Source organism: Bombus pyrosoma, linkage group LG4 (genome assembly GCF_014825855.1).
Source record: "Bombus pyrosoma isolate SC7728 linkage group LG4, ASM1482585v1, whole genome shotgun sequence".
Taxonomy (NCBI): domain Eukaryota; kingdom Metazoa; phylum Arthropoda; class Insecta; order Hymenoptera; family Apidae; genus Bombus; species Bombus pyrosoma.
In genome coordinates, this window is record NC_057773.1 from 11,096,838 (window position 1) to 11,122,932 (window position 26,095).

General features: G+C 41.3%; 1 protein-coding gene and 1 long non-coding RNA gene across 3 annotated transcripts; one reads left to right on the forward strand and one right to left on the reverse strand.

Moving 5' to 3' along the window:
* The first annotated feature begins 142 nt into the window (after positions 1–142).
* Positions 143–25,953, forward strand: LOC122566937. The gene is made up of 7 exons (XM_043724911.1): positions 143–1,047; positions 2,710–2,853; positions 8,332–8,509; positions 18,954–19,162; positions 21,480–21,571; positions 22,037–22,229; positions 22,836–25,953. Exons 1-7 carry the CDS (start codon positions 147–149, stop codon positions 23,114–23,116), a joined length of 1,998 nt encoding a protein of 665 aa, XP_043580846.1. The 5' UTR covers positions 143–146; the 3' UTR covers positions 23,117–25,953.
* On the reverse strand, positions 15,592–18,930 carry LOC122566944. 2 transcript variants are annotated; one of them, XR_006316658.1, is made up of 4 exons: positions 18,869–18,930; positions 18,652–18,776; positions 16,818–18,507; positions 15,592–16,744 (listed from the first exon to the last, which is right to left on the reverse strand). It is a non-coding gene; the product is annotated as an uncharacterized LOC122566944 (long non-coding RNA). The 2 variants fall into 2 exon arrangements; XR_006316657.1 differs by having other exon boundaries at positions 15,592–18,507.
* Positions 25,954–26,095: the final 142 nt, after the last annotated feature.

Below are 26,095 nucleotides of genomic sequence, written 5' to 3' on the forward strand. Positions count from 1 at the left end.
GAAACGCAATGGCAGAGGAGCTTTCTGCTTTCGCTTGGTAAATTAAAAAGAAGAAGAAAAGCACGAAGGCAAGAAAAAATACTAGGCAAAGGACAAGCAGGGATCAAAAAGGATAGCAGGGGCATTCATCGAGTTATCGAGCTGAGATGGCGACAAACAGTCCCGGACAATCGATACATCTAAAATCCCCGCGAAGTCCCCGTCAGCTACCGCAACTACCTCAAATCCCGATCGGAGGACACAGAAGTCCCACGCAGTTGTCTGTGAGCAAATCACCGGGCACGCCATTGGTTTTTGAGTTCCCTCCGGAATACTATCCGGAGACACCCAATACAAATTTCGATTTCGAGGAGTTTGGACGATTGAACGAGCTTGATCGAGGACCCAGAAGTCCGAGTTATTACGTTCGTCAGGGATGTAGGAGTCCAAAGAGTCCGACCCCGGACCTGTTGCACTCACCGAATAGAAAATCTCCTATTTTTCAATTCTCCGAGTGTAGGAAAAATTTGGGGAAGACTATGAGCTATCCGCCAAGGAGTCCGGTCTCTGTCTCGCCTATAGTACCAGTCAGGTCTCCTAGTTCCTCCAATTTCGGTTCCAAAAACCTGAAATCTTTCGATCATCGTAAAAGTTCTTGTTTCGGATTGAGTGGTTCTAAAAATCCCATGTCTCCGTCTATCGTCACCTCTATGACTCACGGATTGTCTAGTCCAAAGCACTCTGAAATGAATGTGGATCATCAGAGCAACGTGAATTACAAGACTAATGGATCCGGAACGTCTTGCGTAGAAGGATCTTTCCGGGACAAAAACGACAGTCCGAATAGTAAGAAGGGTAGCAAGAAGAGTAGTCATTTTAATCGCAGTCAAGGATGCTTAAATGAATCTAGCAACAGTCAGAGCGAGAACACGGAGGATGTCTATGGAAGAAATGGAAAAAATATGTCGAGGAGATCGACCAGCGACTTGACTGATATGGGGGACGCGGATACGGAGGTGACTTTGCTCTCTAGCCCTCGAAGAAGAGGCTCCATGAAGGGTGGTCTCGGTGAGTAAAATAAATCATGACACAAGGGGACACATCGGTACGCTTATTGTTAGTCTCGAACAAAGTAAAATTTATTTCCAGCAAAGTTTTTCGGAGGATATTAATAAGGTTGTTCTCTATTGTATTTGTCAAAAGTTCGCTTAAAAATAGCATGGAAGTCTTAATTGAAAATTTATTGGATCAAAATGGGTCAATCTTCGGGAGAGTATCGTCGACTCGCAAATCCCTCGTCGAAAGAATATCCGGAATCGTACTTTAAAAGACTTTGCAAAGTGCAACGAGCGCGGAAAAGATTCAATTAACGGGGCTATCGTTGCACCAGGGAAAGAGAGTTAATTATCGATTCGTTATCGCGTGGGCGGGTCTCGTGTCCAGTGAAATCGCAAATTACATTATCTCGTAATGAGATACATCGTTTTCCGGACACCTCTAATTATTCAGTCGTTGAAGCATCTGCGGAACAATGCTCTCTCGCGTGGCGATCAACGAGGGGGATCGTCGATAGGATTAAAATCATTAGCCATTACTCCATCGGCTTTACTGATTCCTCCTTCTCCTCTCCCCTCCCTTTCTTTTCAATGTCACGTGCGATGGCAGGATTATCGGTTTTAATTAATGCTGGTAGCATCTCGCGCTGATTCCCCCGTGTCGTCCGAAGCGTGCAACGCGGTAACGAGCCACGCGACTTCCGAAGTCGAATTTTTTAATCAATTTGTAATCGATGACAGTTGTTTCGTAATCGAGCTAAACGTGAACAACGACTCGGCCACGTGACACAGTTGTTCGAAGAAGTCCGATTCGTCAAAGATAACAGGAGTGGAATTTTCCATATATTTCGGAAACGCCAGGCGCGCTTCTCGGTTCGTTGCTGCCAGCGAGAACGCAATTTGTTTACCGGTTGAAATAAAGTTCGTATAAACTGCGTCCCCGTTTTCTTGCGGCTGCACGGCACAGAGATCATAATTACAACGCTTTAAGCCATCTTACCGTACATGATGTTCTTCCTACCTCTGTTTCGCTGGAATTAATAACAACGTCGTTATTAGCCCGTGCGTTTCAGAGTTAGTCGCTTTGTTCTTCGAGTCTCGCGTCACGTATTTTCCATAATCTGTTGCTCAGCCTTTCGCGTTGCGCTTAATCTCGTCACGCGGCAGACAAAGGAAAGGGCTACCGAGAAACTAAAAGTTGCCTCGACGTAATCATTTCCCCCAGACCGTCTTACCGATCCCAATTGGATCTTCGTTTAAAGGCTGCGAATAAAACCAGCTTTCGTCCCATTCGTTCCAGCCGATATCCTTTCCCACTCGTGCTCCATTTTTCCCTTGCCATCGGCAACTTTCTTTTTGCCGACGGGAACGAAAGGCTGATCAGCGTATTTCGAGCGATTAATCCTGTAATACCGTTCGATCTTTAATCCCTTGAGCTAGGCGTATAGCTTTCGCTCACGCGTTGGAACAGGCTCAAAGTCAGGGGTTAACGGTCATCGCCATGGTCGTGAGAAATCGTCGTTTGGCGCGTTTCACGAGCATTAAGAACGGCGTCGAGCAATTACCAGGGATTCTAGATCGCCTTTATTCGCGACAGATCCCTTTGATCCTTGTACGCGACGCGAATTCCCGGCCGGCATTTGATGAAATTGCCTGAGACGTTTCTGTGTTGCAGCCTACCTCGCGTCCAGACGGGGCTCTCGCGACAGCCAGTGCTCCAATTTGTCGAACGTCAGCAATGAGAACGTGGGTCCGTTGAACTTCAGCGCTCACCCCCGCGCCAGGCAACGGAGGACCTCCAATTTCTTGGAGCTACCCGGTAAGCACGTATTTCCATCGTTAAGGCTGTCGAACGCGATATTTCTTCGGTCTTCTGGTCGTTGATCGCGGCTAAGGACGGTAGATGGTGGCAGGTGGTAGACGTCGTAAAGATGGAGTGGAAAGACGCAGCTGGATTACCTTGTATACAGGGCTGACATTTTCCAGTCAATTTTCAATTTACCTTATTAAATTCTGCTTTCTAAGATCGTAGTTGTGAAAGCACATTTCAAGGATTTTATTAATATTTCGTTTGCAGTTATTTCTTTTGTTTCTATAATGTATGAAATTCTTTTTGTGTTCACTGGTATATATAGCAGCCTTCTTGCGATAATAGCTTTTATATTAATTATGTTTTTGATCCTTGATGGATTATTATGTAAAAGCAAACTGTGCGTGTTTCATGGTCGGAAATTGTTATCATTGCTGGATCTTTCTTTCCTCAGAGCAATTTAAATGACAGAGAATTATATTTACTTGTATAACTTCATCAGGCATTCCAGCTTTTAGCTAGGCGTAGGAATTTTCACGATATTTTTCTTCCTGTCAATTTTTGTAACCGAGCCGTAACAATTGAGCGGCAGATTCAGTAGAATGGGGCCAAGTTATCAGATCGACCATTGTTACCGGCGTTTTTAATCGTACATTACTGTTTACATTGAATGGTATCGGAAGCAACGGCGGCACCGCGTTGCCTGCCCTGGTTTAAAACTTTCAATACGCAATTCGAATGTGGAACGAGGTTTCCCCCGACGAAATAAATATACACGTTTAATTTATGTCACCTAATATCTGAATCTAACAGCGGGCCGCGGAATGAACTATCGTGCAGTCACGATGTTCAACGTGGTCCTGCCGAATTCGTTCATTGAGCAATTAATTAAGCAAATCCCTATGAAAATTCGTCTCGATCGAACGAAGCTATTAAATCTTGAATTTTTCCAACATCTAACGTCTATTCGTTCATCAAAACGTTGTTGCGCTTTAACGAGAAACAAGGGAAAATAAAAAAAAATTCAGTCGCTCCGATCACTTTGCATTCGCGTCGATGCCACGGAGCTGAAACTCCATTTACATTGAAAATGCTTTTTCATCTGCGTTTCGACACAACGAGGGTGGAAAAGGAAAGGTTCCTCCGCTTTCTTCGGTTGAAGAACCATCGAGGGTTCGGTAATATCGCGAACAGGATCGCGAAGGTAATTCCTGCCCCTGTGCGTCGATGTTTCGCGGTAGGGGTAGCTTGTAGATCTGCCCTTGAATGGATTTCCTAGCGGCATTGAAGCTGCGGAACGTATCAAACTGACAGATTACCCAGGAGTATCCGAGACGGTCGTATCTGCTGCACGGCGGAAATTAATTACGCGGCCGACGTCCGTTGGGTAAATACTTTCCGCAAATAACCGAGCCAACGACGACCTCTGTCGATGGAACAAAACCATCGTCGACATGTGATATTAGGATTAGCGATGTTAGGAAGCCGTGTTCGTCAACCAGTTATATTCCGGTGGAGAAATAGCAGTAGAGAGAGAGGAGAACGCGGAAAAATGAGACACGTTCTCGTAGATCGCCATGATAATCTCGTCTGATAATGAGTTTTTCCCCGATGGTTGGCGGATTCTCATTAATAACCGAGAGTACTGGCCGGAAATAGAAAATTGATGGGACATGTAAGCTAGTGCTCCCATGTTTATAACGATAAACACGATATGCAAACACGATAAATTAGACTGCAGTTGTTTATATAGTTATTTACGGGAGATTTAAATATAGAAATTATCTAAATATCTAAATATTTGCAGTTGAGTGACAATACACATCGTTCTTTCGATTCCTTTTTCTTTTCTTCCTCTTGTTTTTTAACCAACACGATTAAAAAAATCTCAGAACGAAGAAATGTCCTTCTGTATAAAATATAACATAGCGAGTAAGAGGAAAAGGTACGAGTAAGCGCTAGAAATGTGGGTGTCCAGGAGATAACCGACAACAAAACGTTCGACACAATCGTTTTCAAGAGCGAAAAATGATCGCGGAAATGTACATGCTCAGATACGCTGGCCAGTCGAGAGCGTTGTTCTTTGATAGCGTGGTTTTTGTCGAATGCTTGTATGATCGGCTTCTTTCTCGTGGCACTCGCAATATTGCGAATTTTTGTCTGCAAATATTTAGAGGGAAGAACGAGTCCGGTGATATTCCCATTTATCGTTACGATTCCTCAGATAAGACGCGTACATAACGAACCGAACCGATGCGATGCAACGATATAGACGTCGATAGGATAAACGAAGTGGAATAGGATGGACTAGGTCAGACACGGGTCGCCTTTGTCTAGAACGCCTCGGGATTCTTCCTGCTTTTTCCATTGGCTTCGTCATTTCCTCTGCGTCCGGTTTAATTATTCACCGCCTTCTACTTTTTTGTGCTGCTTCTGTTTCGAGAAAGCCTTCGGGCATTGTGTTTTTTACCTAAATTGTGGACAATTAAGCTTCATGCGAACTACCGTTTTTTTTTAATTCAGAGAAAAAAAGTAAAAACGAGCCGAAAATGTTTGCGAGTTAGATTTAAGTTAATTTGAAGCTTGATCATTTTTACTTTTAGAAAATTGACATAAAATTTATGATTTGATTGTTTTCGTCGAATTATCGATTTTTTTTGTTAATTGTCGAAAAATCTAAATAAGGGTGAAATCTAACAGAGAAATCTGTATGCCTCAAAGTATTAAAACATGTTGCTACACGTACTTCTAAAAGCTCAGAGATATACAGACGTGATAAAGTTCTCTACGTAATTAATATGTTGTTTTCTCTACTTATCTTATGCTTTTAATGGAAGATGTACTTGTACTAGCTTCTCATCGAATCCCTCCGTTGCATTTTCCTCGTTGTACTCTTATTTCTAGATCGGTCTGAGCGTAGCAACAAGTTCAATCTGTGTTCTCGCTGTCTCTCAATTTGCGGGAGCTTTATCCTTTCTCGACCTACCTCCGAAATACCTTGGAAGATCGGATTTCATTCGTAGTTCCAAATGATAGTCATCGAAGCTCCCATTTGCGCGTCTAAGCTTCCGATTGCTCGAGGACATTGGAATTTCCCTTCGAATCGATGAAAACTTGCCGCTAATTTCGACTAGGCAAAGTTTTAGCCAGTGTCGTTGCTGTAATTAGATACTCGGCTCGGGAGACGAACTTCTTGAGTGCCTCGTCGACCTGTAACCGCATTAAATGCCCGCTTTGTCGGTCGTCCTGTACACCACGTGTTCCTGGTTCAATTTTCATCCATCTTTGGAACTTGTCCTTGTATGTTAACGAACTGTTGCTCGTGGAAGGTTACCGGTAAAATTATTTCTTCTGCGGTCGTTCGTTTGTCGCAACGATTTTTCAGCTGTCATTTTCGTCTGCTTCGTCCACTAAGAATTCGATTATTCATTGTTGGACACAGATGGTAAGGAGATCGTGCAATTTTTGGCCACTTCGATTCATCTGAACTACCGGAACGATCAAAAATAACCAATGCAACTTTTCATAGAAACTTTACACACTTACAACGATGCAGTATTAGCTCTAACAGTTTCTGAATCTGGTGGAAAGGTCCAATTTTTCATTTTTATTTCTGTGGTACGTGTTTTATGATTCAATAGTACAATAGTTCTATTGTTAAATCAGAATATATGAGAGTTTAAAGCGTATCGATAGTATTGATATAAATTAAAGAATGAACACTATTCGTTGCAACAGATGAAACAGACTTATCGTAGATGAAACCACGAATAGCACGTATTGCGTAGGTGGTAGAGGTATTTTTGAATGTATCCGAGATACGGACTCTGTTGAAGATTTAATTAACTCGATAATAAAGGCATATATAAATAAAAAGATTATAGAAATAATTGCAAGACTCCGAGCAAAAATTTATTCCACGATTGCCCATTCCCTGGGTGGTTCATAGGATCTGATGTAGTATGCATGAGTTGCTTGTGACCGCACTGTAAACCAACGAAGACCCATGGTCTGTTATGGTATTTCGCAGACCCTTTGAATACTGGATTACGTCCGAACGTTAAGGTACCCCTTCATTTCGCATTTCTGCTAAGTAATACTTCTATTCAAATATATGTACATGCAACGTGACGTAGATTATAATTCTTCGCGTATAATAGTCGTTCGGCTAAACTACATTATACCTACATAAATATTTATCGATGCGACGGAGCCCACAGAAAAATATTGAAAAAGTTGAATAGGGTGGTATACCATGGAAGTTAGTTGGAAACCAGTTGCATTAAACCGCGTTGAAAAAGCGAATGAAATTCTGCGGAGTTTACAGGGTTGGCGAATGGAATTTTCGTTTTGAATTCGAGAGTTTTGGTGATTGAAATGGCGATTGTAAACAGTTTTCAAGTTCATGTATTGCAAAACGACGATTCGAACACAGCTTCCCCTGTATATTTTAAGAGCGAAAAAAGAAGAGCGAACCAAAATTGGTAAGTAGGGAGAAAAAGCGTTTCATTAGTTAGCAAGCTGTTCGAACAGGAAATTGGGAAGCCTTCGAAGCTTCGAAAGCTTTGCTCGTATATTTACAGTACGTCACGTTATAATTGGAGAACTTCCAAAAGTAAGAGAAAAAAATGATGGTAATTTGTTTAACGTAAATCGAAGGTTTCTTTTTACGATCGGTAACGATCGGCGTTGGTGAGCCGGTGGTTGAACTCTTAATTAGAAATTCCAGATGCGAACTTATCAAGCTCTTTGCCTTTCACTCTTCGATCGCTTTATTTACTTTCTTTTCGTGTACCCTTTGCTTTTAAGACTGGGACTACACAGACATTTTTTACGCCGCCTGTCGCGTGTCGCACGCGGGAAACAGAGCACGCTGGCAATGCGATACAATGTTTAGTGTCGGCGTGTAACACGCAGCGTATAAGACACTCATCCAGCCGTTCAATAGAAAAAAACGCGACGTACAATACGCGACGTATGAAACGTCTTTCTAATCCTGGCTTAAAATTGATCTCGTAACTTTCGAATATGTATGTAAATATGTAGAAATGTTAACCGCGGTAAGACAAAGTATTTCGAAGTGCGAACCAACGCGATAGTTGAATGCTGTGTATGAGCGGGCAGCGGGAACAGAGCCAGGCTTTGATTGGTACGCGATGAGGACAGTCCTATTGTAGTACCTTTTTATAGCATTTTTCGATTAAATTATTCTTAGAATTTGCCCATTTGCTTTCTTCTTCATGCGTGATACTTTTCTTGCAAATTATAAATTAATCTTATAAATTCGTTTTATAAATTTTTAAGAGATTTATTTCACGTTCATTACGTTCATAGAAATTCGGAAGGACGAATAACCGAGAGAGCAAATAGAAAACGAAGATAACTATCTAATTAATCGAATATCCAAGCGATATCTGTTTATATTGTTTGTTTGCCTATTTGAACTAATAGCCCGGCTTTAATTAACTGTCTGTCAATATGTTTCAGTGCCAGATCACATCAGGCCGCGAGTACATAGTTTACCAGAGAAAGCGTACAATCCGAGAGCCGGAGAGGATCTGTATAGACTTCGAGCATTCAGCATCACCCATAAAGGCGTCGTTAATCGTGGTGATTCGATTATTTCGAGACGTAGCAGGAGCAACACTTCTGTCAATAGTAGCAGGTAATTAATCCTTGTTAAGAATTATGTTTTTTCTGTGTACGCGATTGTGAAAACTCGTTATAAGTATGTTTCAGTAGAAAATAATCGAAGCGAGACGTACGAAAATTGAAAAATTAAGGATTTGTATGGTGCCTTGATTGTGCAGAGCACTGGGCGAAAAATTTGAAGCATATCGCGTTCTAATATTTTTTGAATAGAATGCGCGTCGCACGAGCGAACGATCTACAATTTCGGGAATTTCAAAGCCGATAATCGACCGCTTCTCCGTATGCAGGATCAGTATTCTTGCTTCCTTTCGTTTCTATTGAATTGCGTTGAATCCGATCTAGAACGAGAACAATGACGAGCAAAATGCGCGACATGCTCGTTCTATCGATCACTCTCTACCTCTGGGATTTAACTTAACGGACCGATTTCAATTTTCATGTCATTGCCCTGCTAATAATCAATTGCATCGCAACGTGATTGATTCTCGGTTTTTCAGCCATTAAATATGTGAATTTAAAACATCGATATTTCGTTTAACATCATAATATTGCAGGAAAATTTTTTTGTCCTCCAACTTTTACAGAAATTGATTTGAACATGGATTCAACGCTCTTTGTATTATATATATTTTCCAGAGGCATTTGGCATCGAATCCGACTGCCGTAACTTCAATTACAATATGTTAATCATGCGCTTACTTGTCCCTCAATTTGCATCGCTCTCACCTCATCATTTTTCACATTTGTTCGCCCGCTAGAAAATCTCGTTGTACTGGCGGGGGTATTAGAGGATTCAGCGGAAGCGGAATTAATGGAGCACGTTTGTCGACCTCCCTACTATGATTCTAATACCTTCGAGCCAACCCTGGCCATCGTCTTCGGCGATATATTTCAGTCCAACGATATCGATCCTTATATCCTTAATTTCTACGCATTAGAATCACGGTAATAGTCGTTTAAATTAATCGTTTTGTAAATTAAACTTTTCGATCTAGTCGCTTTTAATAAAACAAGCTGGTTCAGTCGTGAAAGAAAATCGATTGATTTTTGCTTTCGTCCCTCGGAAGTTCATTTTTTTTAGCAGCCATGGAGCACATGACATTTCCGACCGGATAGAGGTAGAGGTAGTATCGTGGCGCTACGTTCGCGCTTTCATTCGTTTGCCTTCGACTTTCGTTACGAGAGGCCATAAGTCTTCTCTTCCCTGACAGAGAAAAATCGTTCATACCCATGGGAACGGCGCTTGTACTTCGTCCCCGTTAAACTGATTGTCACGATAAAAATTTATAACAATCAGAGTTACCATGCCGAAAATTTAATTCGCCGTTGATAAGCGCAGGAAGGGCATGTTTATTTGGGGATCGCGTTCCTGATACCATGTTCGATAAGATAATCGCGTTCGCGTTGTGATAAAATCCTTGAAAAATCGATCACGCTAAAACACGTGGCCCCTTTTCTAACGAAGACATTTAGGTAAGAATTAAAAAGTGAAATTTCACGGAAGGAGATACGTCGAAGTGGAAAATAATTCCGATTATGATTTTCGGTTAATGGACGTTCATCAGGATGTGTTCTAAAACAGTGAACGAGACTGCGAAAATTTACGAGCTACCCTTCATAAATGAAGTCCACACATGGGGGAAACTACACGTACACGCGGTGCAGGTAATATCTTTATCCTGCTGATATATCTCGGCTATGTTAAAAAATATGGAAAAAATTGCTTCTTATGAGGAGTCGTTTTATGGCCAAACCATATACTTTGAAAGCTATTTTTCTTGCGAATGAAAACGCGGATGAAATTTCTGGCTCCTATATCAACCTCCTATTAGTATCAAACTAAATTTAAAATCTCTAAATTTCGATCTTCCGATTGCCAGCGATCAATTGCCAACTACGTATTTTTAGCGCATAATTCTGCAATCCTGTCAAGATAAAGGAAAATTCATTTCTGGACATTTTCCATGGTTTCCTGACATTCATTTTCTCGCGGACTTTCGAGCGTATTTATCACGCTTGTCGATGAGACGGAAACTTCTTTGACACTCCCAGCATTCCATGTTTAGCCGGCTGTCTTCCCTAAACTAGAAGTCGTAAATGAGAAAACCCTCGAACCTTGGCGATTTAAACTTTCGCTCGCGTCCGCCGCGTGCCTCCCTAGAGAGTGCCACTTAATTTCGGCAACAGCAAGTGAATTAGCCGAGTTCCTACGGTTAACTTCGCACTTTATATCGTATTGTATATTTCAACAAATTGTTACCCAGTGATTCGCATACAATCAAATTTGTCATGCAAGTTAAATCGGTACGCAAAATTCAACGTTAATTTTTCATGCTGGATTGTGTATTAATAAAAGCCAACGTACTGTCATATATATTTCATTGAACAAATTTATCTCTCTCTCTCTCTCTCACGAATCTTCTAATTTATTTCTTGATATCGTTTCTTTAAACGTGACTTCTCTCTTTCTGTTTCTTACGTTTGAGAAATGACGTTTATAAATCTTCGCATGTATCATCTTTGCTTGAACTTCCGGTTTCTACTTGTCGTCACTTAACAAACGATCTCCGTTTTCCTTCTCATTCGGATAATTTACGCACTAGGCGAACAAGTTAATTCGTCGTTGCCGAGAATGAATCGACTGCAACTTCATTTTTTAAATGCACGAAGAAATCTTCCTCTTTATCTTTTATGACATAATCGTATCCTATATCTAAACGGAGATATCCTTGATTGATCGACAAAGGGAATAAAGCGATCGATGAGAGTGGTTTGAGTAACCTTTATCGATCGCGTAGAAATCTCGTTTTCGTCGACGGGTCGATTTCTATTTTAATTCGAATACGTTTCTCGCAAGGGGGAGATATTAGCAATCGTAAACGAGGAAACGTCGCTCGTATTGGTCGTATTTTTCACGTTTTTCATTTAACGTCGTTTAATTGGATCTCGAAAACGACGTTGAGCCCAGCTGAATTGTCAGACGTCCACGACCCGCCATGACCAGGAACGATGACATTTCTTTTGCAATCGCTGCACGCGTTCGACCAAGGTCGAAAGTTTAAGGGTGACGTGAAAATTAACAACAGTCGACGAAACTACCGTTGCGTCGTTTCCAGCAACTTTTGGCAATCAGTCGTTTAAAGAACTCTGAAAAATTATACGGACAAAATTTAATCGTTCAACGATTCTCCAAGCGTTTTCTCTTCTTTTCTTCTTCCGCGAGTATTCGAGATAGCCGTGGAATCAGCTTACGGTTCTCGACGAAGGGCATGGATGTCGACGAGCTGTCTTTTTACTTTTGAAAGCACGTCGCTTAAGTAACCAGCAATCTCGTTTCTATTCTGAAACGGCAACAATAACGCTCGCTATAGATGGGGGACGTGAGAGATCGGCATTGAACGAACCAGAGAACAATATCTTAGAAACTTTATTATACAAAGATAATCGAATGTTTGCAACGAAATGTGGGATCAAGTCGTGACAATGATGGAGAGGCTTGCGTATTTAAAGGAGGATCGGTGATACGATCAGGGACGATCCTTAGAGGAAGAAAAGGAAAGGGCAAATCGCTATTTGGCGGGGAACCGCGCCGATTGGAGGAGAGCCAGAGCTCATGGTCGAGGCTTCCAAAACGTTCCTTCGTTTTCTTATTTTTCTTATTTTCATTATCGCGGTATGCGTTGTAAAAGAGAGTGGTTATTTTTGAAAGCCACTTCGAAAGACCGTGAACGCTTTGACTCGTCGATCAGCTATTCGACTCGACTCGTGTACTCTGCCTATCGCTTCCGTAACACGGTCGCACGTTCTTCCTGCCTCGATCCAAGATCAACATGCAAGACACGAGGAAAGACTCTCTGCCTGGCACTAACCGTATTTCCTTTGAATCTCGTTTCGATAGAACCATGCTGGCGTGACGCAGTCGACAAGAACGCGACTAGCTTCTCGAGTGTCTTCCATCGGCTATTTCATTCTCAAATTTTTCACATAAAAATGTTGGAACAGATCGTGAGAGCGCACTGATATTGTACGTGGATCGAAGCTGCAGCCGAGTCAAAAATACCGTGTATGTCAACTCTCCCCTGCGTGGCACGACATCAAAAGGGTATCCGTTTGTTGTTTTGTAATTGTGATTTCGTGTGACGATAATGGATCTAGTCGCTGTACTCGATCGTCTCCTCGTACTCCATGGACTGCTGCGCTCTCGTCGACGACGAGGTCACGGACTTGATAGATGTCGACGACTCGATGACGGACTTGGTCTGCACGCTCTCCATGGATTTCATGGTGGAGACGGATTTTGATTCCGCCGTTATGTTCATCGACTGCTCGACAAGGCTACCAGCGTTTTCGTTCACTGCCGAAATGAACAAATTCTTATCTTAATACATCATCCGGTGTATTTATTCATGATTATTTAAAACGTATCTTATCTTACAAATTTCGACAAATTTCGAGTCACAGGAAATGACTGATAGCATTAATTAGAATTACAAAGTGAAATACATAAACCAGATTGGACGTAAATAACAGGAGGAAATCGAGTTAGAAAAGTAAAAAGGGATTCGATCGTGTAGCAAATCGAATTAGCAGCACGCACCTTTAGCGACCTCCATTACTCGGTGAAAGTTGCGCGTCGGTTTCTCTTAGCCAGTCGGTTCCCAAAGGAAGTTTCCGTGAAGAAAGGAGACGCGAACAACTCGAGATCGAACTCACGAATGGTCCGAACCGCGGAGCTTTGGGTTATTCTAAACCCGTAACCGATGTTGGAGAGGGAAAGTCCGCGATCACGTGGCGGTAAAGATGCACGAGTGTCAGGGGGCGAGAGGGTAAGGTGAAAAATATTGAGCGTGTTTGGCGGCTTTTATGACGCGGCGAGGAATATTCGTGGAATTTCGAATGGCTCGCAACGTACGTGTCTCGACGTTGAGTCAATGTTCTTCCGACAACCGCGACGTACGTCTAGCTCATTGTTAGTCATCGCCGTCGAAGAATAGTACTCCGATAGTCACGAGATAACTGGAACCGATTTATAATCAGTTACGTGTATCTTTGTAATAATTTAATATCGCGTTTCTTTAGGACAAAATTGAACGAAAAGCGAATTTTTGAAACCTGAGGATTTTTTTAGCCATTGCAGTCATCGAAGTTGTAAGGTATTTTGAAATCACATCTGGTGGAGCCTCCAAGAGCTGCTTCTGTGTAATGCCGAGGAAAATAGCGATTCGTAATCCGTCTTCTTGATGAGAAAAAGTCATGGTAGGGAAGTTCGTGGAAGAAATTCCATGATCGAGGAATTAGATACGGTTAAACGATAGATCAAGTATGAGAGTTTTTATAGCGTTGATGAAACGTTCTTAAACCGACGTCGATCCAACGTTTTCATTACAACGATACTTCCTTTATTTCCGGGGAAGTTCCTTCCGTTATAAATTTCTCTTTCTTCTGGTTTATATTAAGAAGAAGTAAATTCCAATAGAGCTTCTTCCGTTTAAATATTTATATATGTAAAAAAAATATATCTACATCAAACGACAATAATTTCGCATAATGTAAGTGAGTCATTCTCACGAAATCTAAGGATCATATTCTTCACGAACGTTCGTGAGTTTCACCCTCGTTTGAGCACTATTTACAGTGGAAACGCAGTTTGAAATTTTGCCAGATTTTCTGTAAACGTACCGTCTTCGTATTTTTTTCTGCGACATACTTTCAAGGCAGTCTGTTTCAACGCGCAAGGTGATCGGTCACTAAATTTAAAGACTGATCTTCCGAACTAAAGGATGAGTCACTTTCCGATCGTGGAAGATCAGCGTTCACTACGGTTACATGCGAGTAATAATTGATGACTCATGCATGCTAGTGATTGTAGCAAATCGAATTTTCATCCATGGAAACGGTCCAAACGTCGCACATCAAATGACATATGAACCAGGCCGAGTAATTGTCAGCCAACGTTGAATTAATCGGAAAGTTTGACGGGAATCTTTAATTATTGGCCTGGTATGACGTTCATGCGTCATACTGGCAAACCATTCTGCTGCTAGAATAGTACTTTTATTTATATTTGTTTGAACAAAATGACTAAGGTTGCGCTATTTCTACGCGACGTAACGAGCTCGTTCAAGGTGACTTTCATTTAACAATTTTCGATGGAAAATTGGATGAAATTAGGTAGAAACTATGATAAATGGTTTCCTGCTACAGAGATTGTTCTTTAATTAAAATGTGTTCCGGCTACGCCAATTTTCAATAATATTTTTTACCTTCATTTTACATTGACGTACTTCTATCGATACCCTTCAACGAATTTTCCTCTGTACAATCATCCCGGGATGGTTCTCTCGAAACATCGTAGGAATCCCCTCAAAATAGTCGCAACTTGTTTGCGGCCAGGCGTTAGTTAGACCACCGAGAGCGATCCCACAGGGAACGAGCCCGGGAAAATAGGTTTCACGCAGGGAGGTCGGTTCTCTGGCTTACGCGAAAGGTTTCCATCGTCCAGCCTCTCATTCCTCGTCAACCTTTTACGCACAGCCAACTCTGAATTTATGTTCGTCCGTGGTAATGTGCCGTTGGCGAGGATTAACGAATTCTACGAGGAAATTCGATCGTTCGACAATTACCGTTAAAGAAAATAGACTCGATGAAAGATTGGCTTGAAAGAAATCGCGTTTCGTAGATTTAGAACGAAGTTGGATGGAACGCAGTGCGAACGATTCTCTATGTGAGTATAATTTAGAAATCCTAAACCACTCGCTTTTTTACGCTTTTTTACCATATTCGATAAATGCAACTTTCTTTCTAACTTCTTGCTGTTCCATTTGCGTGTAATCTCATCGAAATACTCGGATGCGACAACATCGTTTCTTATTCAACGTGACCAGCAAAGATCGATGTTCGAGCTATTCGGATTCTGCTCTCAACTTCGACTAGCTTTTTTCGACGATTCATCTGAAAATTTTCTCTACAAAATTATCACCAATTTATCAACGTTGATATGGACGTTTAATCTCTCTCTCTCTCTCTCTCTCTCTCTCTCTCTCTCTCTCTCTCTCTCTGTGAATCCTTTTAATCCATGAAAATTTACGTGTTTTCCTGACGATAGAAGGAGAAAAAGAGGAACCTCGACGATCGTGTAATTTCACGACAGAGATGTCGCAGAAAAAAGTTTGGTCGTTGGAAAGATGATCGTCGAGCAAGAAACGACTACCATTGTATTTAGACGATAAGAAACTCTTCCGGTGGAGATTGTCTCTCGCTTTTGTTGTGATCGTCTGTTATTACGCCAATTATTACATCGTATCCAAGGAGATGGGCCCAGCTGATGCGTTCCATCGTCTCTTCAAATAGACGGTGTAAATATTTGCACCGGTTTTTCGTTTTCTTACCGGAGAGATCTCTCCCTTTCTCGCCCCTCCGTTTATATATAACTCTGCACGTTACAGCCTCATCTTCGTGTTTCGTGTAAGTGTTCTTACACACGTGCCAAACCGGAGGAATGCACGAAGCATTGTTCTTGGCCGGGACACGACGCGTGTCTCGATCGAGAGGAACCACGAGACCTAGTCTTGAGAATCGTGTAAAAGGAACAGTTGAATAATCGTCGGTCAAAATTTTAGACGTGTCACAGCGTTTCTCCGAATAAATGGGTATAAATTCTCGGAATAAATGGACGAAATTATTAACGTAAATTATTAACGAATAAACGCAATGTTTTCGCCGAAAAATAGCAAATAGCACTGCCAGAGAAAAACATAAACTCAACAAGCAAATTAAGAGCCGATGAGAATTATAATTCGTGATAACGACGTTCGTCGCGTTCTGCTACTTTGCCGGATTCATTAGCATTCTAAATATTATCACGATGACCATACAAAGTGGTCCGCTTTTCTACTCGTGTAATCCGCCGCTCAGCGCAATTAAAATCGGTCGCGCGTAACGCGCTACATGTATCGACTGCTTTTCAGTTATTCAGGCATTTTTGATCGCGTCCACACTGTTTCTCCATTGGCACAGTTTTTTTTTTTTTATTTATTCTGCTCAATCGCGCATATCGTGATCGAGTCGCAATTTTTATTCACCGATAAATAAAATGCCTGGCAATTTTCTACTAATTTCCTGTAGATCGAACAACTCGTTCAACCTTGAAATTCCGATTTAAGACTCGAATTCCTCGACAGGGTTAGCCGACGCAGTTACAAGGCGACGAAGATCGTAAAACTTCAACTCGCTGAATCGAACCGAGGGCCTGAAAGCAGAGAGTTCCGTTTTATTAGGTTGAAATTCGTGTTCCATCGCATCGAGACATGTGCGCTGCTTACGTCGAGCCATTGTTGCGTTAATCCCAGATCGGCAACTGCTCCTTTCCACGCGCTCGCTTTGTGTCCAACATTATGCACGTAAATTTGATTATGTAGCTCCCTCGCCGTCATACGATCGATAAGGGCTCGCGGTGAAACGTGACAGTCGATTGGAGGAAGTCACCTTGCCACAGCAGCGAATTGAAGGAATGGAGAAGCGAATACCTTTGTCCGAGCGTACATCGACGTAAATGGTTTTATTCTCAAAATATCACGAATTTATAGCTATGTCTGTCGACGACAAATAGATCCTTTCCGATGCGCTCTTTTCAAGTATACCAGATGTACGTGTAATATGGATGGTTCTAAATTGAAAGAAAATTTAATAACGAATCAAAGAGGGTTGATATTTGATCCAGATGTGCACCAGCAGCGTGCACTAAGTCGCCACGCGATATGCGAATTACTTGAACAATTTTCTTCTTCGTATTTCGTTCTCATCCGCTGTATATGTAGAGGAAGTAATACAAACATGCGATAAATCGAAAGTTTCGGTATCAAGAAAATTTCAGCTTTGTCCAGCGAGATGATTGAAATTTGTCGGCTCTTTTCGTTTCGTTGAATGGCCCACGTGTAATCGGTCAGAGGCTTCGAAAACTTATCCGGATTTACGTAATGTTTCGTGTAATGTTCCGCTGATTCTGTAGCATCGGCGGAAATTCAATCGCCGTTGGAATTGATTTCACCACGATCTCTCCCCTACCGTTCAACTCAACTCCGTAGAACCCTCGATGGCCAAAACATTCGATTCGAGAGATTTTTGGTCCATTAACCGACGATTTTTCATCGACGCCGACGATGAAAACGAAGAAACGTTCCGTCGTCGGTCGACGAGATTCGATACGATGGATGAAATTTAACGATATGCATTGCCCTGGATGCACGTCGAGACGTATTTTCTCTTTCGTTTGTTCAGAAAACGTCGAGGATGGAGAAGGAATAGAGTACCGATGCGAGTTTGTTAAAATTTTTCGTGGAAGGTATTGGTGTCTTGTCGAGTTTGTGATTGGGACAGTGGAGCTGAAAACAACCGAGACAGTCGCGAAATTCCACGATTTTTATTTTTGTGGCTGCATTGCCGTTTCAGATGACCCGATTCCTCGAATAAGTCGAAAGTAATTCTCGCGGAAGGAAAGTCGGAAAATTTATAACGTTTCGTGTACATATGGAAGGTTCTGAGAAATATGAAACGTGTTATTTATAATAATTCATATTTATCCGAATATCCGTGGTAGATTGAATCACGCCAACATGCAATCTCGTATTTCACGCTTGATCGGTTATAATTTGCATCACCTAAATATCAAAAGGCTTTGTTACGTTCTTCGAAATAATTTCTATATCTTTGAATTACATCCCAGTTGCAAACAATCAAGATCCCCGATTGTTTGCATCGCCACGAATATATGTAACGTTAATTCAGATTTCTTTTATGCAGATTTCGTCCCTAATTAAGGACCAGTAGTAACATTCGCGGCATGAGAATGTCGACGATCGTTGTAAACGAAGCAATCTGCAAAATTGAAACAAAACGCGCCACTGCGACAATGCGGCAAATCCCAACAATCCTCACGTGTTTCTCCTCCGTGTCGTGTTTCTCCTTCTCTTGAAACGGCCATGATTTTGCATTTGGAGAGATAATAGGATTATTCTGTAAACAACGATCGTAACTGAAAGTTATTTAGATGCAACATACTAAATGTGCATGTTTGACGAAGAACCGTGTAATCCATTGTTCGAGCGAAGCTCGCTAATAGGATTCGGTCTCCTCTCGCAGCGGCCTCTATATACTTACGATAAATTAATTCGATGCACTTTATTGAGTCGAGATCGATGATTGGTTGAACTATAGATGATAATTATAGATCTGGGCTGAAAGGGCTCGTAGCTGCGAAAACCATACACGCCAGCCTCACTGTCCTGTGGAAATCATGATTTTTATAACATTTTACAATTCATCTCTACAATATTCTATCTTTCTTAACAGAGAGCGAATTGAGATACTTTCTTACGATTAAGTCGAAGCTTCTGTACTATTCGATCCTACACGACGACACAATAGTCGCTGTACGGTAAGTTTTTGTACATTTTGTTCAGAAATAGCAATGTCTCGGGTGAAAGATCGCCGTTCGAAGGTTCCTGCTGCAGCGGACAAGGCGTGGGAGCGGATAGCACGGAAAGCGAGGAAATCGAGGAGATCTCGAAATATCGGGTGGTTCTGCTCGGTGATTCAGGAGTTGGAAAAACTGCGCTGGTTTCGCAGTTCATGACCAGCGAGTACATAAACACGTACGATGCTAGCCTGGGTAAGTCTAATCCTTTATTCTCTGTCGATCGATATGAAAATTTAGTACCTATTGTTTGTTATTTTCTGCCTGTTCTTTTACGTTTTTTCCTGTATTTGTAGTCACTGTCGGTAACTAAATTTCACCTATAGATCGCGTGTAGCGTCGAAGTTAATAATAGAGCGAAGCGAAAAGAGGATTACTTCGTCGTGTTCTCTCTGAGTCCCTTTTTCCTTTCGTCCTCTATGTTTTTTGTTCTTCTTTTTTCTAATAAAGAAAACCACATTTTGAGCGTTGTTTAAAGCTCGATAACGAGGTTCTCCTGAAACGAGTCACGAGCTGTGGCTATTCTTTTCTTCCCGTTGCTACGGCACAACCGAGCGGTTCGATAATTTCGCTATCGCGTTTTTTTTTTTATTTTGCGATGTCTCTTTGTGTTTGTATGCATCGTATCGCCATTGTGCCCGATAACCCCGGAACTGTGACAAGCTGGCTGGAGCTTGACGTTCGTTTGGCGTTCCAGTAGAAGAGTTTAATACCGAAACGCAAGGAAACATATCTGAAATAGAAGAACAGAACTAAGTTTGCCGCAATTACTTCTTTTTTCCCGATACAAAGGAGGCTTCGAACGATTCGTCTCCTCATATTTGATTATTAAATATTCCATAGTTTTTATGATTCGAGATCTACTTTTCCACCGAGGATAAAGAAAGAAATGTACTCGAGCAGGCAAAAGGGTGGTTCTTCGAAACATATCTTGTTCAAATTCAAGGAAAATCACGCTCTGCCGATGTACCGAAGGGATGTTTTTGCGTACGAATAAATATTTTACCCAATGCTCGAACTTTTCTCTTATTCCTTTCTAACTAATGCAGGTACTGTATTCCACTGGTAGCAAGCTAGTTCAGAAATACCGAAAGAAATTCTGACTCGCTGGAACTTGGTTAAACGAGTTGGCGGTTATACGGGGAGGAACGTTAATTATAAATGCACGCATGAGATCACGGCAGTGGTTGTGGATATAACGAGTATTCCGTTTCTTGCCAACTTTTTCGTATGTCTAATTATCCGACCATTTTTAATGAAGAATTTTGGTATTAAATTTCATCGTGCCTCCTTGTCAATTATTTTACAAATTTTAATCTTCGCGTTTAACACGTTCACCGTTTTCATACCCGTGAGTTGCTCTGAGTCTCTTTTTTCTATTAAATACTATAGTAAAGCTGTTTGCGTGGGGAAAGAACGAGCGAAGGAAGACTTTCTTCGGAGACAGTCTAATGATGATTAATAACCGAGTTCGTTAGACGCTCTACGTCATCGTGCTTATCGCCAGACAAATGGTCAAGCGTTTATCAAAGAATTTCCACGATTTTTTAATCGACATATTCGCCATTAAATCAGGTGATCCTTCTTCGTAGAAAATAGATTGTCAATTCGATTTGTACGTTTCGACGTAACGATACTCGAATGTCGGTTCTCGTCCATTTGGTAATTCAGAGAAAAATCTCGTTGACGATTTTCCAAATAGCCTGACCTCGGTTTGCCTTCCACACGAACACGATCCTCGCCGCGTGCGATAATGGCGGTTTCGTGTAACTCTAGCAATGCGGATCGTTAATGTGACCTTTCGCCATGATTGTACAGTATCGTACACCTACCTGTCGAAGCAGCCTTCGGCCTATTACAGGACAATTGTTGTTCACTACGTTGTACACACGATTATACGATACTCCCACTTAATTTTCCTTCCGTTACTTTCTTCCGTTACATCCTTCGCGTGTTTCTGTTTTGAATAATTAGTCATTTAACGTCTCGAAGATGATGCTTTCTAATTTATACTCGCGCCGACAGAATGACATTCTTTCCTGATTCGAGCAAAAATCTTGTAAGTTCGTTGTTTCCAAGATACTTTTCGCGTAAGAGCCAGTTAAATAAATTAGGTTGAGAGAAATATATTACAACGGTGTCTGAAACGTTGAACTTAAATTCTAAACGTGCTTAAACGTGTTAAATCACATAATGTTGGTATATTACGAACACTAAAAGACCAGGAACGATTAAGATTTTTATCATAAACATATGTATAACACGGTTTGGCCATTTTCGCTTCTCCTTTTATTCGTTTCGCGTTTCGAACCGTGCAGAGATCCAGTTGTTTTTGTCGCTGCTAGAAACTGGTCTTTCGATAAAAAAGACTGTCGAAAGACTGTTGTTTTCTGTTTCATCGACTAGTTTGATTGGTTTCAAGCTTCGCGAACAAAACTTAATTTATCGCCAATTCTTTCAATCGTCCTATTTCATATTGATGTGTTATGGAAAGAATTATGATGTTTGACAGATGACGAGTTCGGGGAAAAGACAGTGTCGATTTTACTGGATGGCGAGGAGTCGGAAATGGTATTTATCGATCATCCGCACGTAGAGATGAGCGTAAGTACCATTCTCGTTTTAAAGACTTTACACCTACGCCCGAGCACGCGAGTTTGCCTAAATTCTATAAACATGAAACGCAATTAACCGTGAAACGTTGTTGCATAAAATTAAAAACTTGGATGGATAGACATGGCGGATAAACGTCAAGTTAGTAGCCATGTAACGGGACCTGGATCGGGAAAGGCGAATCAAAGAAGAAAATTAACTCCAAATAAGCAACGATATTTTAATTAATTCCGAAGATTAATTACTCGGAAAGGCTGGCTTTCTGATATTTCCTTTTAATATTTGCGGCAGAACCACGGTCGGCGTTTCTCGAACGCAAAAAGAAAAACAAATTTAAATCTTTGCATCTTCATTTAGAATCGAACAACGAATAAAAGATATTTGAAACGAGTTTATCGAGACGAACGAAGATCCCGAGTAGTATCTAACGCAATTACTTCTACGAATCTCGTGTAGGTAGAGAATTCTTTGTCCACCTACGAGCCGCACGCCTGCATCGTGGTCTACTCCACCGTGTCCCGTACGAGCTTCCAGGTTGCGGAGGAGATCCTAAACTACTTATGGAGGGAGCACTACACGCAGGAACGATCGGTGATTGTAGTCGGTAACAAGTCCGATCTTGCGAGAAGTCGGACGATCACGGCAAACGGTGAGTTTTAGCTTTCAGACAAAGTGCATTTTCAATAGCAAAATCATTGAGAGAGATCTCGAATGTCTAGTTGGAATAATTGAAAAGTACTGTAGGTAACTGAAATAATTGAAAAGTACCTATCTACTGATCAAATTAAGGAGCACGGGGCTGGCAGATACCATTTTTATATCAAATTCGCAGAAAAAAGCCTGTTAATTGTTCGCGTAGATTTATTACCAGAACTTTCATTCCCTGAATTAAATGGTATATTTTCATCCTATTATTTTCAAACACGTGAATCGTCCCACACGTGGATAGCCATACATACATATATGTACTTCAAACAATGCAGCGATCAGTCGGACACAGATGCATCGATTCTTTCTCCCTTTGGTCGCGAAACGAAAGATTTCGTAGAAATCTGTCAGACTTTTAGGGTGCATTCAAGTAACTCAAACGCGGTACTCGATTCGGAAGCATTTGTGCAAAGATTCCGAGCTGCGAATTTGATAAAGCTTCTCGAAAAGGGAGCGAACGAGTGAGAGAGAGAGAGAGGGAGAGAGAGGGAGAGAGAGAGAGAGAGTGGAGTGTTCTGGTGATCGAATAGTTGGTGTTCTTTCAAAGAGGGTAAGCAGCTAGCAACGTCGAGGGAGTGTAAGTTCATCGAGACATCCAGCGGTATCCAGCACAATGTAGACGAGCTTCTGGTAGGCGTGCTCAAGCAGATTCGACTTCGCGAGAGCCGTGACAAGAAGCTGAAACGCCAGAGTAGCAAGAGGAAAATTCTGTCTAAGCTGCACGGTAGCAAGACGGCGCTCAGCCTAAATCTCGCCAGGGAGATATTGAACAAGATGTGCTTGAACGACAGCAAGAGTAAGAGCTGCGAGAACCTGCACGTGCTGTAAGAGGATATCGCGATCATTGACCGACGACGTTCGATATTTCACTCTGTTCCCGATGAATCGGATGAGTGAGAATGTAAAACTTCGTTGTAAACTTTATGAAGCTCAAACGTTTCCGTCGAGTAAAGGTCGCGGTTTGCTGGTACGTGATGTAAATTTCGAGAAAAAAAAGTGACAAAATATTGTTTCAAAGAGCGCGTACGTTAATGGAAAAGTTGTTCCAGCGTGATTGTGGCTTTTGGTTAAGAGGATTTCGTTAAAATCATATAAGCAAATGGGTTTTAGCGAGTTTACATTAGCAGGACGAATAAAATGGAGGATGACGGAATGGTGCAGCGAAACGAGACGTTTCTCGCGTGTATCGATTTTTCGCCGTGTTTTTAATCTCATAACGAATTCAGGTCTACGCATATCGCGTCCTAAAAAGCCAATGGATGGATAGAAAGCGCAAACAAGGAAACTTTCACCCTTCCTCAATCGTGCCCTCGAATAATATTTGCTCTACCCTTTCCTCGCCCGTCGGTGGTGACCGAAGTGTCGTTTACAATTGAAGAAAACTGGTTGTGGACCAAACAACGAGTTTTGTACTCGAAGCGAGTTTCAAACAGTAGGCGAGTCAATTTGACGAGCCGACAATTTCTCTTAATTTGCGATACGAAACGCTCATTCTTTAATTACATGTTCGGCGTAAGATCTTGAAATCGAAACCGAAGGATGGAGGATCGCAAAATTTGTCATGAGACAAATGACAGCGCGGGTAAATTTGGCGGCTGCATGGTACGCGGTTCGATTATTTATTAGGATCTAATGGATAACACGTGTCCCTTGGCTCTAGTGTTGCAACTGGCTGTGTTCTACACCGGCGCTCGTTTATATATTGGGTGATTCCTTCAAAAACAATCGATACGCTCGCCCCTAAAGTTGGAGGAAAAATACCGAGCCATAAAAACGACAGTTTTATGGCTGAAGGTGTTAAAAGAACTCCAAGGTTTATTACGCTTTCTCTATGTCATTGAGAAGTATCGATCGCGATTATTCCTATGGTTTCTAGTTATTCCGCCGTACGCTTGTTAATTATTCGATCAAACATTGTCACACGATTTCTATATATAAGTCGAAATTTCCTAGGGAAACATGTCGAACGTTTTACATAAATTACTCTGCATTCGATTGTTCGGTGGTGAACACTAACGCACTGTTTCTCTCACGTGTAACGCGTACACACGCGTACAGAAACGAACAGAAAGAGAGAGAGAGAGAGAAAGAGAGAGTTTTCCGATAATTGCAGCTATGCGATATATCAGCTTCAATTAAACAACTTCCATTAATTGAGATAAAAACGGCTGATCGTCGTTTACTTTCGGAACGAATTGATTTGTGTCAATGCGAAAGTTAGCCGTCGAATCGGCTCCAATCGTTCCTCGTCCGGTTCGATTTTCAAAGAGGATAAGTTTGCCAAGTGAGCGAAGACGTTGTTGACGGCGTGTCATTAATTTATTACGTTAACTGGGCCAACGGAAGGTGTAAACGACGTTGCTTTTCGTCGTTGACGGTCATTTCGTTTCTGATAAACGTGGAATTTCACTTTGGGGATCGAGTCAGCCGATCAAACCTCTCGGTTCGTTTCGTTGGACGCTGGTTTCGTCCAATTCGTGCGACGCTGGACGTCCCAACGCTTCTTATTATACGATATCGTGTAGAAATATAATGTAACGTTAATAGTTTAGCGATTATATATGGAATAAGATATTTCACGGAAACTATAGTTTACTTTGAAGATCTTAATTCGAGAATCCTATTTCCGAATTCATACCATTAATATAATAGGCAACTCTGACTAAACAAAAAATTTAGTAGAAAAATCTTTCTAAATAATTTTTAATTTGTCTTCCAAAGATAGGAAAGACGCGCGTACGATTTTCATTTTGTTCGTTTCCCGCGAAACAAAGCTTCGGCCGCGAAAGCTGGTATCGCGTATTTCAGGGAAGTATTTATAGGATTGTCGAAGTGAAAAAAAAGAAAAAAAAAAAAAAAAAAAAGAAAATTCAATCGAGTAGGGACGGCCTAAAAACGTACAAGACGGATGGAGAACGGTCTCTCCGTCGATATATTTGCATGTAGAAATATCATATTATTAATGTTGTTTTCGAAAAGGCCAGCTGATCACCGGTAACGATCGATCGTTACAGTGATTTCAGGATATTACGAATATCTGTAAATTGAAATAAGCGCTTCACATATCGAGCAGCGACTTCTTTATGGTAGAGAACAATCGATTATACGTATTTTAATCGTAAACATTCACGTATCCTGATTATCACAGTCTGACCTCTGTCTTAGATTATTGTCAATTCGTAAGAAGAGTTTATAAACGGTTATATTTTCTCAAGCATCGTTCGTGAAGGACGACAAAATCCGTTACAAATGTTGTTAATCGTGCTATAAAGTCGTGGATAACTCAGAGCTACGGATACCCCGAAAGGCTGGTCTATTTTTATATACACAAGCTCGTCCAATACGTTTTATTACGATCTGTCATCCACACGATCGACGTTTTTCTACTCTGTAAGAATGACTCTACATACGCAAAAAGCTCGTGCAGGGAGCGAACGTATCACTTTTTTCTTCCGTCTTTTTTCAAAAAAATAGGCGTTAAATCCTTCGATGGCGCGAACAAAAGATTCCTATAGTTTACAAGATTTATTGTACATTTCGCGAAGAATCCCTGCACGTTCACACGACAATCATATTTTGTTATTTATCGTACTGTATTCTATATCTGTGGTAGGATTTAGGCCTTAGATGTTTATGTCGAAATAAAAGCAATATACATAACCAGACTATAGTTTTTAAATCTATCATTTAAGTTATTTAATTATCTTTTGCGAAAAGAAGCAAAATAATTTCAAAAAATAATAGTCCCTAAGAAAAGCTTTTTTTCCTAACAAGAGTTGCTCTTCTTTTACGATAAAGTCCAAAGAG